Source organism: Drosophila willistoni (genome assembly GCF_018902025.1).
Source record: "Drosophila willistoni isolate 14030-0811.24 chromosome 2L unlocalized genomic scaffold, UCI_dwil_1.1 Seg168, whole genome shotgun sequence".
Classification (NCBI taxonomy): domain Eukaryota; kingdom Metazoa; phylum Arthropoda; class Insecta; order Diptera; family Drosophilidae; genus Drosophila; species Drosophila willistoni.
In genome coordinates, this window is record NW_025814047.1 from 17,089,567 (window position 1) to 17,103,966 (window position 14,400).

A 14,400-nucleotide genomic window follows, 5' to 3' on the forward strand; every position below is an offset into this window, starting at 1 on the left:
TGTTTCAATTGCTATTTTATTAATAGAAATCACTCGTCAAAATACTTATGCCATCGGCTGAAAATCAATTTAATTCATTCCTTTTTAAATTTCAAAGAAATTATTTTTGTTCAATTATTCTTCAGTTTGTATTACCGAGATGCAAGAAAGAACAAAAAATTATTTAGTTCTACAGAGCCAATAAAAAGTTATACGCAAAAACACATCACTTTAATTTTGTCACAATATTTATGCCGACTAGTGTATATACTCTCCAGCAAGCAGACCTACATAAAGGCAGGCATCATGGATGCGGACAGGGTACAGATGGAAGAACATAAGAGAAATTAACCGACAAATCAGCAAAGTTTGACGGACATAGTAGAGAAACAGACATCGATAGTAGATTCCACGGCACACATTCTTAAGACAACTATATATAAAACAAATGATAATTTTTGCAATATGAACAACCGGATTGAAAATATGACAAAATTAGTAAAAAAAAAAAAAAAAAGAAGCTATCACGTATATAGAGAATCGATCCAGTTCTTAATAAAATAAATGGTACTTCACTCGATGGCAAAGATGTTTGAAAATCTAATAGTGCTCCGTGTAGAATCAGTTATCCAAAAGGCTAGCGATCTGTCACCGACACAGTTTGGTTTCACAAAAGCTAAATACACAATTGACGCCTTAAAAACAGTTGTCGACGTTGCAAGCGAAGCCATTGAGGAAAAACGGTACAAATTACCCATTAAGTTTATATATTGTTGATCAGCATTTACAGCCGAGTTGATCTAGCCTTGTCCGTCTGTCCGTCCGTCCGTCTGTACGTACATATGAACACCTAGATACTGGAGACTAGCTAGAGCTAGAGCTCCAAATTGGGGATATTTTTTCCACGTTCCCTTCCGCCCATCGATTTAAACAAAAGTGATTTTTGTGCAATCAAATTTGACATAGTAAATTTGATGTAAATATCCAGCAAAACACCAAATTTGATCAAAATCGGCAAATAAACGTTTTTCCATTAGGCCAGATGCTGGAGTGAGCGAGATACTGAGATATGCTTATACAAAGGATGTGAACAGAATTTTTGAAAAATACGTAATTACGTATGCAATTGCATTTGTTATGATAAATTTGAAATATTTGTTTTACTGGTGTATGATATATATACATAGTCGTCAAGACGACTTACTTCATATATAATCTAAATGAATGAATCAAAAAAAAAATTTTAAGTAAAAATTAAAAATTATATTATTGTTTAAGATTAAACATCTTGGTCAGCTGAAATGGCTTAACCAAATCAGATTGACCAAAGAAATATACAAAACGAAACATAAACAAAATAAGTCATAAAAATGCATATGGCAAGTATTGCTTAAAACCAAACCAACATGCATCCGCACTCTGTGGAGAATCTTAAGACCAAAACGGCGCAATATCATTTCATTTTATTATATTTTTAAATAATAAGCAGTTTTAAGAACAATTGTCGCCTTGAGTCTAGAGCCTAGAGTCCAAGAATTCATTTATATACACAACATTTCTTGAAATAAAATCAGTTCATATTTTGAATTCAAATTTGAAATTGAAATTTATTTATTATGTCTAAATTGTTTTTATTGACAGAGGTGTCACAGCAATCTGTAGAGATTATGAGGCAGTTTGTTTTTGAAACGAAATAAAATGTTGGTGTCACAGAAATCAAAAGCATTGGCACATTAGCAGAAGCGATTACCGATTGTAGCTATTTTGAAATTTGCTGAAGACAATAGGGTTGCGCAATGCAAAAATGAATAAATCTGTTCTTGGTTTTAACGTTTTTATTGGTCTTTGCTAATATAAAAATGTAAAGCATATTCCAGAAAACCAATAACAAATTTGCGAAATTGATGAGCAAATTATTATTATATTGCAAACTCAAAGGTTTTTAATATCAATCCCGTACAATATAGCCGAGTTGACAACCCTATTGTGTACATTTGAAATAAAATTAAAATTGACAAAAATTTAATCCCATATTATATTATATAACTACTTATGCTATTTTATGGGTCTTTGAAAAGGGTTGAGCGGTGTGAAATAAAATTATGAATTGTTCTCTTCTTTCTTTTTCTTTCAAATAAACTTTTAAACTCTCATTTGAAAATATGTAATTCCAAACAAAATTCAAACACGTAAAACAATAAATTAAACAGAAGAATAAACATTTTAAGCGATTGCTTAAATACATTTCAAAGTTCATTTCAACAGTACTTCATATTATTCATATAGCCTGACAGACGCGAAATATTATGCTTTTAGGTTGGTTTCAGTTTGTTATCGATTTTTGTGACACCCCTGAATATTTTAATTGTCCATTTTCTTATAATTTAATTTTACTTTCAAAAGTTTGGATTCCCCAAATTAACTTGATTATCTAATTAATTTGTACATCAAATTTGCTTTCATAATAATGCCTACAATAACTAGTGAACTGTTTAGAATCTTGTTGGTTGTGTTAGGGCACTCTTTGGCGCATCTAGTAAAGAGCTTTTATTCTTATTGCTTGGCTATTTTTATATATCGTTGTATTATAAGATTGGCCAAATGTTTGTAACTCAGAGACAGAGACGTTTACGACTCTTTGAAGTATATATATTCTTGATCAGTATGAAAAGCTCAGTCCATATTTGCGAGTCTACTACGCACATTTGGAAAGCTATTGGAATGAATCTTGGTATTTAAGGTGTTATATCTAGTCAAGAAGCTCAAAAAACACATTTTTCAAAAAATTTTCCTAAAAGCCTTTTTTAATATATTAATTTGAAAATTTGTACATATGTATAAGTATTTTGTAAACATTTGACATACATAATTAGTTAAAAAAAACTATTTAAAAGGCTCTGTAGCCGATGTCCCTGTGGTCCTTTAATAAAAGGATTTAATCGGTGAGCACCATATCATTGGACTGGATCATCAAAAATGAAAAACCCAACGGCATTAGTTTCAGAAATATATGTATAAAATTTAAAATAACGGCTGAAATAACCAAACAAATTTATTGCTTTCAAAGTCAAAAGGACATTTAATGCAATAAATTTTAATTTGAATAGTTAAAAAAATATTTAACTAAAAATAGAATCCTATTATTTAATAATATATATATCCAAGATATTTCTGTAAAAATTTTAGTTCAATCTGTTCAGTAGTTCTCGAGTTTACGTGGGTACCGAATTTCAAACATTTTATACAAATATTAACTAGCTTCGACTTTAGAAGCTATTTATTCCACACTTTTACATTAATTACATTTTAAGAACAATTTTGTGATGATATGAAACTTAGCACACGCGAGAATCGCCGGGCCTCTGCTCGGAGAGCGTTGCAAAAATACGTTTTTTCATGATTATATATGCAATCGATAGGAAATTTTTGAAATCGTTTGAGATTCATGGGTGCTAGAGGCGCCCAAAGTTGAGACATTTTTAGTGAAAAGGAAAAAATGATAATTTAAAAAAAAAAAAATCGCAACTTTAAAACTGAATATTGGGCGATTTCCACAATCGATTGGATTTTTTGGTTTTATCTGAAAAGTATCTTCTTTATTAATAGCATGTTTCATAAATTTTAATAATTACTTAAATAGTTATTGAACTAGAAGCGTTTAAAATGGGTTAAAATGTACTAAATATTGACATTTTTTGAACTTTGATGGAATAAAACTAGCAAGACTCAACGAGTATTAATACCGGATACTACATTAATACTACATACACTAGTTAGGTGAAATATTTACCTATCAGATGTATATAGTGCCAATATGCGGAGACCTGCGGCAGCGATGCGTAAGCCATAAAACTAAGGCAACCTCGCCTAAAATGTGCGCTGCAGGTATAAGGAGGAAGAAGAGCGCATGCGTATTGGCCTGTAGCTTCTTTGTATTTAAATGATAACATTGTGTAATGCTGTTTCGCAAATACTACCTGTTTACATATATGCCTTTCTACAATGAGAAATTGCTAATTACCTGCTTTGGAAAAAATGACAAGACAGGTAAATGTTATTTAAGTTGATGAAAAGTTTGTCCTATTTGTGGGTTGGTCGTTTTTATTTCCGTTTACCTAATTGGATGTAAATATTACGTTTTTTACCTAATTAATACAAAAAGGGTAATACCGATTAATTCAAAAAATATAACATAAAGAGCTACTTATTCCTCTCGTTTGCGACAGTTTATTTTTAACTTCATAAGTGGAAACACCTTAAATCAGGACTGAATAGTATTTGTCAATATAATTCAATACAGTTTTATTTAATTGTGCAAAAATGTTGTTAAAGAATGAAAGGATTTTGAAAGATTTCAAAGAGTGTGAAAACACAAATGATTTTGAAATGGGATTGCAAAAGGAGATGAGCGTTTCATTCGAAAACGGTAGTACGAAGCTTAAGTTGAAAATCAAATATACACAATATAACTTAAGGCGAAAATGGATCGCAAACGGCAGAAATCTGGCAAATTTCGTAAAAAAAAAATGAAGTTTTGCTTGAGTTGTATACGACATTCGTAGATTTAAAAAGTCAAAGTCGACGTTCTTCCCGGATACAAAAAAATTGGATTCGCCAAGAAGGAAGCAGTACCGGCAAATAAAATTATAACAGAGGTATCTGTAGAAATAAAACTCCAGGATTTAATGGATCACACTGCGAGACGTCTTGTTGAAAGAATGCCTGATAGAGAGGTGGATCTTCTTTCCGAAAATTTGACATTACTCAACAAATGGGGATGTGATGGATCATCTGGACAAAGCGCCTACAAGCAGATTATACACACAGAAGACGAAGCTATTTCTGATGAAAATATGTTCATGGCTTCTGTAGTTCCTTTGCGCCTAAGAAGTGAAAGTTCTGAACATTGGAGAAATCTTCGACCGTCATCGACCCACTATTGTCGGCCTTTGTTATTTAAATATGCAAAGGAGTCCTCGAAATTAATCAAATCAACTGTTGGCGACATAAAAAATCAAAAAAGCCAACTGAAACCTGCTGTTTTCCAAACCAAGAGTGGAAAAACATTTACGGTTAACTTTGAGTTTTTCCTGACAATGATTGATGAAAAAGTGTTAAAAGAAATTACAAACACTTCCTCAAAAAGAATTTCAGAACTTAGACGATTCAACGAGTGAGGAGAACTGCTACGAATATGGAATTTCACCGTTGCATTGCAGAATAAAGTGTATGGATTTTATTCTGATGCTAGCTTACACACTTCCTCGCCCAGGAGAAACAAAAACGGATAAAACGTCTCGTGAGGATATTCAGAGCAGGAAGGAGATTGTACAAGCTGAATTCTCTCGGAAGCTGGGACTGAAAGTTGACTGCCCAAAGTACGGGTACGGAAACACGAATGATGGAAATACTTCAAGTAGATTTTTTGAAAATGATGAAGTGACATCTTTTATAAGAGGTGTTAGTCAAGAGATCATTAGAAGGTTGGCTGTTATCTTGAATGTTATAAATTGCAAGGAAATGGTAAATGGTGAAAAATTTGGTTTAGTTACATAGTCGTCTAAAACAATGAAAAATTCCATTTGTCATTGAAAAAAACCGGGTTTCGATCCATTTTTAAAGGAAAAACATGGTTGGAAATATTTTCTGACTTTGACCTTGAACATTACAGCACCACGAACACCCAGCACTTTTGACAAAAAATCATTTTGAAGCTTAAGGTATTCTTTGTCATATGCTTTTTTGAAATCGCTTAATTGGTTTAGACGCTATGATTTTTGCAATGCTAAATGCCAGAAGGCCCCACTGTGCGCCGCTTACAGAACAAGTAGAACCATGACCTGCACCCAGACCAACTATGCAGCGAGACGAAAATGGAACGCGATTTATAAATGACATAGCATGAGCACTTATTTATTCACCTTTGTAACCAACCCGTTTCTGCAGACTTTTCCGGAAGACCGACCTACTCTCAAGATCGCCCACAGTACGATCAATAGATATTGATCAGTACTTGCATTTGGTCACCTCATATGAGTCGCACCAGAAAAGACTAGAATCCGTTCAAAAGCTGTTCTTGCTATTTGCACTTCGGGGCTTAAGCTGGGATCGCAATATCAATTTGCCTTCGTATTCTAGTAGACTTCTCTTGATTAACCTTCCGTCCTTAATTAACCGTAGAACTATGCTTGGTGCTATTTTTATGCACAAGCTTCTAAATGGTGATATTGACTCGCCCGAGTTATTAGCTTAAGTATATCTATCGGTACCATGTAGACGGAGTAGACATCCTTTGATACCTTTAACCCATAGTCGTTGTTCTTCTAACTATGCCATGCATGAACCTTTTAGGGTCCTCTGCTCTAATTACAACCTTCTATTCCCTGTAAACTGCTCAGAGTCTTCTATTACTATGCCTAAAACTTCTATCCTTTCCTATTTAGTTCATAGATAGCTATGGTATTTTTTTTGTTTGTCTGTGTTCTATTGTGTATTTGTCCACGCGATTCGTGCCGTGCGTGATATGGCTGCACACCTCGGCCGGTCGGGTGGGAGGTGGGCAACTTTTGCTTGGGATCGCGCGTAATAAATAAAAAAAAAAACGAGTCAAAGTTTGTATACCCTTGCGACTTTTTTCGGAAACTCTTTCCTTACCTATAGCCATCAAAGTGTAAAAAGTTTTATCTAAAATGGCTTATGTTCGCGAAAGAACGGCCTACAATCTTAGCATAGCAAATAACGAAGTTATTGATCAAAGTCACTGTTTACAACCGATTATTCCTATGGGAGCTATATGATATAGTTGCCCGATCTTAATCAAATTTAGTACAGTCATTAACAGATATGCAAAAGTGACAATTGTTTAATTTGAAAACAATCAAGCTAAAAGTAACGAAGTTATTTACAAAAGTCACTGTTTTCGACCGATCGTTCCTATGGGAGCTATATGATATAGTCACCCGATCTTGATCAATTTTGGCACAGTTGTTTATAGAGAAAATAACGAAGTTATTGAGAAAAGTCACTGTTCGTGACTTTGGCGTTTGTATGGGAGCTATATGATATAGTGGTCCGATCCGGCTGAATCCAACCCCTGCAGTATGCACAAAAAAACCCCTACATGCAAAATTTCAGCTCTGCAGCTCATATGGTCTAGGAGGAGTTTGCGTTTGATCCAGATGGACGAACGGACGGACGGAACTCGTCTCGTCGTGCTGATCAAGAATATATATACTTTATATGGTCGGAGATTCTTCCTTCTATGGTTGCACACTTCTGACCAAAATTAATATATACTAAAAAAGCTTGTGTTTGCGAAAGAACGGCCTACAATCTTAGCATATAAAATAACGAGGATATTGATTAAAAGTTTATGACGGATCCTTCCTATGGGAGCTATATGATTTAGTCACCCGATCTTGATCGAATTTGGCACAGTCGTTAGTAGGTGTTATAATATATGAAATATGAAATTTCACTGTTCGTGAAATCGTTTCTATGGTCCGATCCGGCTGAATCCTTACATGCATTATCAGCTCTTACGGTCTAAGAGGAGTTTGCGCTGATCCAGTCGGACGGACGGACATGGCTATTTGAACTCGTCTCGTCATGCTGATCAAGAATATATATACCGTATATGCTCGAAAATGCTTCATTCTATGCGTTGCACACTTCTGACCAAAATTAATATACCCTTCAAGTACACACCAGCTCAATTATTAGTTATTGTGGTCACCAACACTTTTTAAAAAACATGTTTTCGAGATAATCGCGTTAAAAGTTTGATTGATGAGCCACGCGCGATGAATTTTTCAGACCTTTATTTTCACAAATATTCACATTGGCTGAAATCCCCAGGCCCCTCATGACAGAGGCTGCCGAAAGAACATAATCGTCAAAATTCCAAGGCCCCTCATGGCAGAGGCTGCCGAAAAATTATAATGGTCGAAATTCCAAGGCCTCCTTCCAAGGTCTGCCCAAAATAAAATGCCTTATTGTAAAACCAACGCCCCCAAATATCAGAATATCTTTTTGCCACTCATCGTGTTTTTTTTACGCTCTCGCTCAACTACTTTTTTTCGTGTAGTTAATTTATAATATTCATATTAAAGTAAATTACCTCAACCAATTTTAATCAATGCTATATTCATCGCGAAGTTTAAAGTTAAATTTACATTCTTATTAATATCAAAACATTAAAAAACGCACATATATATTATTGGTGCTCTCTATTCTTTTGTTATCTCTTTTAATCGCGCTGGCGGCCGTTAACTTCGCGCTTGTGACAAGTTTTTGTTGTTGTGTGTTTTTAAATACAAAAAATATTTGTACACGGATTTTTGTCGGTAGGTAATTCGTTTTTTTTTTTTTGGAATGGAATTCGCGAAGGAGATTTAAGAGCGGTTGCATGCTCTTCTCCTTCGATGGCGACCGTCAAGAATTGGTTCGATGAGTTTCACTTCGGATTTTGATGAGCCTGGTCCAGGTGCCCTGAAAAGTGCAACCACGGAGGATAACGTGGAAAAAGTCCACAATCTCGTATTGTCAGACCGCCGATTGAAATTGCACGAGATACCAGAGACAGTAGGTATCTCGGGTTTTATCCTGCATGAAATTTTGGGCATGAGAAAGCTGTCGACGAGATGGGTGCCGCGTTGGCTTACTTCAGACAACAAGCGCAACCGTAATACGACATCAGACCAGTGTTTGACGCTGTTTAAACGCAATCCGAAGGACTCTTTGCGTCGTCGTTTTGTAACCGTCGACGATCCGTTGGATCCACTGGTAGACACCAGAGGCCAAGGAACAGTCGAAACAGTGGACTTCACCAGGCTAATCTTCTCCGAAGAAAGGAATAGTGATGGCTACCGTTTTCTTGGATTCACAAGGTATGATCTACATCGACTATGTGGAGAAAGGCAAGGCAGTCACAGGGGCCTACTGTTGTGAATTATTGACCCGATTCGACGCTGAGTTAAAGAAAAAACGGCTCCATTTGGCTAAGAAAAAATTGCTCTTTCACCATGGCAACGCACCGGCTTACATTTCCGCCGTCGCTATGGCCAAATTGGTCGAATGGGCCCATTCACCGTATTCTCCAGATTTGGCCCCGTGCGACTTCTTTTTGTCCAAACTTGAAAAAGTCATTCGCCGGGCTTCTACCGAATGAATTTTTCAGACTTCGAGAAAACTTGTTTTTTAGATGGGTTTAACAAGTTGGAATATCGCTGGATCAAGTGTATCAACCTTAAAGAAGACTATGTTGAGAAATAAATCAACACATCTCCAAAATTTTTAGTTCACACGTGAGTTGTGTAACTTAAAGAACGTATAATCAAGATGCTATAAAAGATTTTAAAAATCCGGTAAAGCATCGGATTTTTCCCTTTATGTTGTTGCTCGATCAAACTTTATGATGCTGAATTCACAATGCTATAAGGATTATCTTCAGCGATGTAAACTTAGTTGTTCTCGAGATCCTAGGCAATTTTATAACTTTGTCAATGTAAAACAAAAAACATCAGTGCACTCGTCGTACTTGTCTTTTGAAAACAATAAAGCTGACACTGATCAGGCAATTCCCGATATGTTTGCTGACTTTTTCAAAAAAACTTATTTCTCTACAATTTATCAAGCGAATCCTCCCTATCCCCTATCACTTAAAATCATCTAATTGTAGACCCTGCGTTTGATAAAAGTTCGGTTCTTAGCGTGCTCAGTTCCGTCAAACCAGTGGCCCCCACGGAATACAAGGCTGCCTATTAAGGTTTCGCGCAGAGGGCTTATCTAAGCCAATTCTTAAGATGTTTACACTGTCCGTCACATCTTCCGCCTTCCCGTCTATCTGGAAGGAATCATGTATTAATCCTCTTCATAAAAAGAGGGAAAAGTCCGAAGCCTTCAATTATAGTGGTATATCTAAATTGTCTGCCATACCCAAAGCATTTGAAAAAAAAAATAACATCTCAATGGCAGCATTTTTGTAGCTCAATTATTCCGTCATCCCAACATGGGTTTCAAAAACGTAGATCGACAACTACTTACCTATTCAAATTTACACTCCACTCGATCAAGGTAATCAAGACTGACGTCATTATAGTCTAAGTTTAAGTTTAAGTCTTAATTTTCTAAAATCATCCAAGTGACCTCTGGAGTACCTCAGGGTAGACATTTGGGTCCATTGCTATTCACTCTTTTTATAAATGATCTTCCATTGGTAGTGACACATTTTGGTGCGCTTATGTCCGCCGATAATGTTTAGCTTTACATCAGTTTTAAAGACATATCGTCTTCTTGCCTACTTCAATCCGATTTTAATGATCTTCAGAGTTGGTCTGAAACTAACCTAGTAAACCTCGACGTCTCTAAATGCATTTTTATGTGTTTAGAGCGGTTAGATATTATCAATGACTTAGGTGTTCTTATGGACCATAAATTAACTTTTAGTCCTCATATTTCCATTACTTTAGTAATGCTATGAATGTTCTTTGGTTTGTAAATCGATTGTGAAAGAGTTTGACGATCCGTACACAACTAAAATTCTGTATACTTTATTAACCCGTCCTATCTTAGAGTACGGATCTTGCATATAGTCACCTCAATATGAGACGCACCAAAGTAAAATTGAATTTGTTCAAAAGCAATTCTGTTTTTTGATCTTCGCGGTCTAAATTGGGTGTGCAATGTCAATTTGCCATTATACTCCCGTAGGCTTCTTTTAATCAATCTTTCTTTTTTAATTAATTGTAGAGTAATGCTTGGTGCTATCTTTATTCACAAACTTTTAATAGGTGAAATAGACTCTCCTGAGCTATTGAACGAGTTAAATCTATCTATACCCCGTAGACCTACCAGAGATTTTATTCTTAAAACACTGTATTTCTAACTATTCCCTGCATCACATATAGCTCGTAAATAGCTGTAGTTAATCATATTTTGATTGTTTGTCCGTTTCATACGGCTGCGTGCCACGGTCGGTCGGGCGGGAGGTGGATAGCTCTCCGCTTGGGCTCACGCAAAACAGGCTATGTTCTGGTATCGTATGGGCCACTTGTACGTACTTCGCATTGTACGCGTCAACGTCCAGACAAAAGCAGAGGCTGCCGAAATTCCAAGGCCCCCCCTCCTGATAGGTGCTGCCAAAAATAAATGACTTAATGAAGAAATAATAATCCGGAACGGCAACCTTGCCCAATGGCCCTGATTCGCCCACAATAGGGTAAAATATACGAAGTAAAGAGAAGAAGGAGTATGAATACCTTTATCAAAGATTTAGATCTTATTTAGATAAGAATATTAAGAAACACATGGTCACAAACAGGCCAACAATATTAAAAAATGTTTGCACTCTCTTCATCTGAATAACACCTTTTCGTACGGGTATCAACGCCGGGATAGCGACAATGCCTCACTGAACTCAATTTTCAAGGAAAGAAGAAATCGTGAGTTTACAGCAAGAGCGATTACCGAAGTTTACCCTACAAATCGAACGGATACCAGCGTAGAAATGAGTCCCATAATAACCAATGTAATAAAACGGAACACCATTTATCAGGATTATGAAACAATTTAAGGACAGCATCTTAATAATCTGTGGAACCACAAAACCACAATAACGGGAATACCAGCGATTTAGGTCGCTAAGAAGCGGTTAAATTGGATGAATGCAGACGAAAAACTTGCCTAGACACACCCGATAACAACAACTTCAGGTTTTGCAAAAAAACCAATTAATCTTTTTTTTCATTCACCGCGAATGAAGAAATAAGTCAAAACTGTTCCCATCAACAGAAGACAATATACACTACTACTACGACTTGCCCGAGGTCGCCTCGTAATTTCAGGGTACACGCCATAACAAAGTCCCTGTTCAACAGAACTTGGGCCGACATTGTCAACCAAATGTCCGAGCAACAATATTGTTCGTATGTTCAACGGACTTTACGTGGCGACATTGTCGACCGAATTGTCGATGGCTTATAAATTCCCAAAAAAAAATAAAATAAATAAATAATAAATAAATAATTTCATTATTGATTTTATATTAGGTTTTCTATTGTTTTGCTTGTACTCGTTTTTGGCACAAGTCAAAAGGAAAAAAAAACTTTTAGATATATTATTTGATAATACATTTATATTGATACATGGTTGGTTTAGTGTAAAGTAGTACCCATAATTTATACATGCCCTAATGTATTTTCAGTCGGCCCACCGAGCTGACGCATTATTAAAAGATATTGATAAAACGTATTCAGGATTTGTTAACATGAAAGTGCAGTATGGATTACAACTTTGCTTTAGACTGCAAGAAATATTGCAAGGAAACAACCCAGGAAAGTTAGAAATAATTCGTGGATATGCGTAAGTGTTTTACCGTGATATATTATTATTTATTATATTTCACTATTTTAAAACAAAAACGTTTGCCACTTTCAGAAAACGTGGACCCGACAATGCGACAACAGCCTTAAACGACTTTTTATATACACTTCTTCGGACAACTAAGCCTCAGAGACGGGCTTTGGTACAAACTGTTACCAAACAATTTGATGACCAAAAAACTTCTTTACAGCAGATGTTATATATTGCTGACAACCTTGCATATTTTCCATATGTTGTTCAAGACGAGCCACTTTACCTTATTCATCAAATTGATTTACTTATTTCTATGGCTGGCACACACTTTCTTGCCACCTTTAAGGAACATTTGAATCCAAATGAAAGGGAAGGGGACTTACTAGAAGACGATGATGATGAAGAAGATCCAAAAGTTCTCTTTCATCGACTGCCGCAAGATATGACTGAGATTAAAAAATGCATAACATCTGCTCAGGCTTGCATGCTTTTGTTAATATTAAAAGACCATTTAAAGGATATGTATGGTCTAACTGATGGAAAAATATCCCGATATTCACCTTCAGAACAAAAATTATATGAAAAGGCGATAGCACGTCGCAGTGTTGTAGATTTTAATCCAAAAACCACAATCGATGTTATTCGTAAACAACAATGTCAACAGATAACAATTACTGAAAATGCTTGTGTTGTTACAGACGAGGAAAAATTAGATCTTGTTGTAAAATATTTGGACGTAAGTATTGCTTTAAACTTTTTTAAAAAATACATTTAAATATGTTTTACTTATAGTTCAAGCAACTTATGTTAAAACTGGACCCCGAGGACGTAGACTCGGAAGCTGAAGAAATACCCGACAAACCACACTTAAATAATTCAGACACCACAGTCTGCTTGGACAACTTCGCTGCAATAATACCAGAGTCAACAAACCATAGTACCAATATTAAATCAATAACAAATGTAAGCAACGGCCCATCATCGCTAGTTTTTCAATCTTCAAAACCAGTGAGTTTTTAATGTATTTTTAAACAAAAAAAAAAGGGACACAGATAATCTTTGATAGCGTCTCAACTTTTAAAATAAGTTTTTACCTATATGCTCTATATGAATTGAAGAAGGAATATGCAATGTATCGGTCAATTATAATCGATAATACAGTCTGACAAAATGTTTCCAAAGTTTTTCCAGATTTGTTTAAAATTAAAGGGATTTTAAACGTATTGTAAAAAAAGTATAATGGTACAGTAGCAAAACTTATTTTTTTTAAAAAGACACTTCAAACTTTTTACATGCTGGTTTTTAAATAATAAATGGTAATTTGTTCACATAAAAATATAATTTGTTCAGCAATTGTTCATGAGTAAAGAGGTCTGATCATTTGAACCCACAAATTGCGGCATTCTTAGACAAAATGATCAGGTATCTAGGTATCAGGTCAATAAATTTTAAGAACTGTACTGATGCGAATATAATGTGTAACACCTCTAGACACATTTATCATTAGGAAAAAATTAAGCTCGGATGGAGGATATCAAAAATTATGACCCAAAACTGCAATAAAAGACTGGAAATCACAAAGGGTTCAATTGATTGGAACGCTCGCACAATTATTTAACATTTTTTTTACAGAATAATTTAAATTTATTTTGAAATTTTTGAATATTTGTTTTTTTTTAAATTCTATTTATAAAACCATATTTTGTCAACAAGTTCCATTTTGATTCCATATTCCATTTAAAACTATATATAGTTAGCAAATGAGTTTAAACTATTCATATATATATTTTTTGTAATATTTTTTATGTATTGTCTGTTAAGCTTAATAACATTATGTTTTGAGGATGCTTTTCTTCTTATAGTGTCGGTCCGTAATTTTGGATAAAGGATAAAATGTGCGACGTCAACAAAGTAATTATCCTTAGCAATACTGTGCTTGCTTATGCCGAAGAAAAAGTGCCTTTAAAGTGATAATATTAGCCGGAAAAAGATCCCAAACACTCGTCCGAGCTGGCAAACACAAAGTTCAAGAAAAATAAAGTTAATGTTTTAGAGCCGCCATCTCAG

General features: G+C 35.1%; 1 protein-coding gene across 4 annotated transcripts in view; it reads left to right on the forward strand.

The window, feature by feature from the left end:
• Nucleotides 1-14,400, forward strand: part of LOC6653229 (nipped-B protein) — a 117,305-nt gene that overhangs the window by 64,554 nt on the left and 38,351 nt on the right. For 2 of the 4 annotated variants that reach the window (XM_023181474.2, XM_015176411.3), the window contains exons 20-22: nt 12,182-12,339; nt 12,415-13,069; nt 13,126-13,341. In XM_023181474.2, the coding sequence (XP_023037242.1) occupies nt 12,182-12,339; nt 12,415-13,069; nt 13,126-13,341 (1,029 nt within the window). Of the gene's footprint in view, nt 1-12,181; nt 12,340-12,414; nt 13,070-13,125; nt 13,342-14,195; nt 14,241-14,400 lie in introns of those variants that run through there. The other 2 variants (XM_047009558.1, XM_023181473.2) reach the window with 2 other exon arrangements.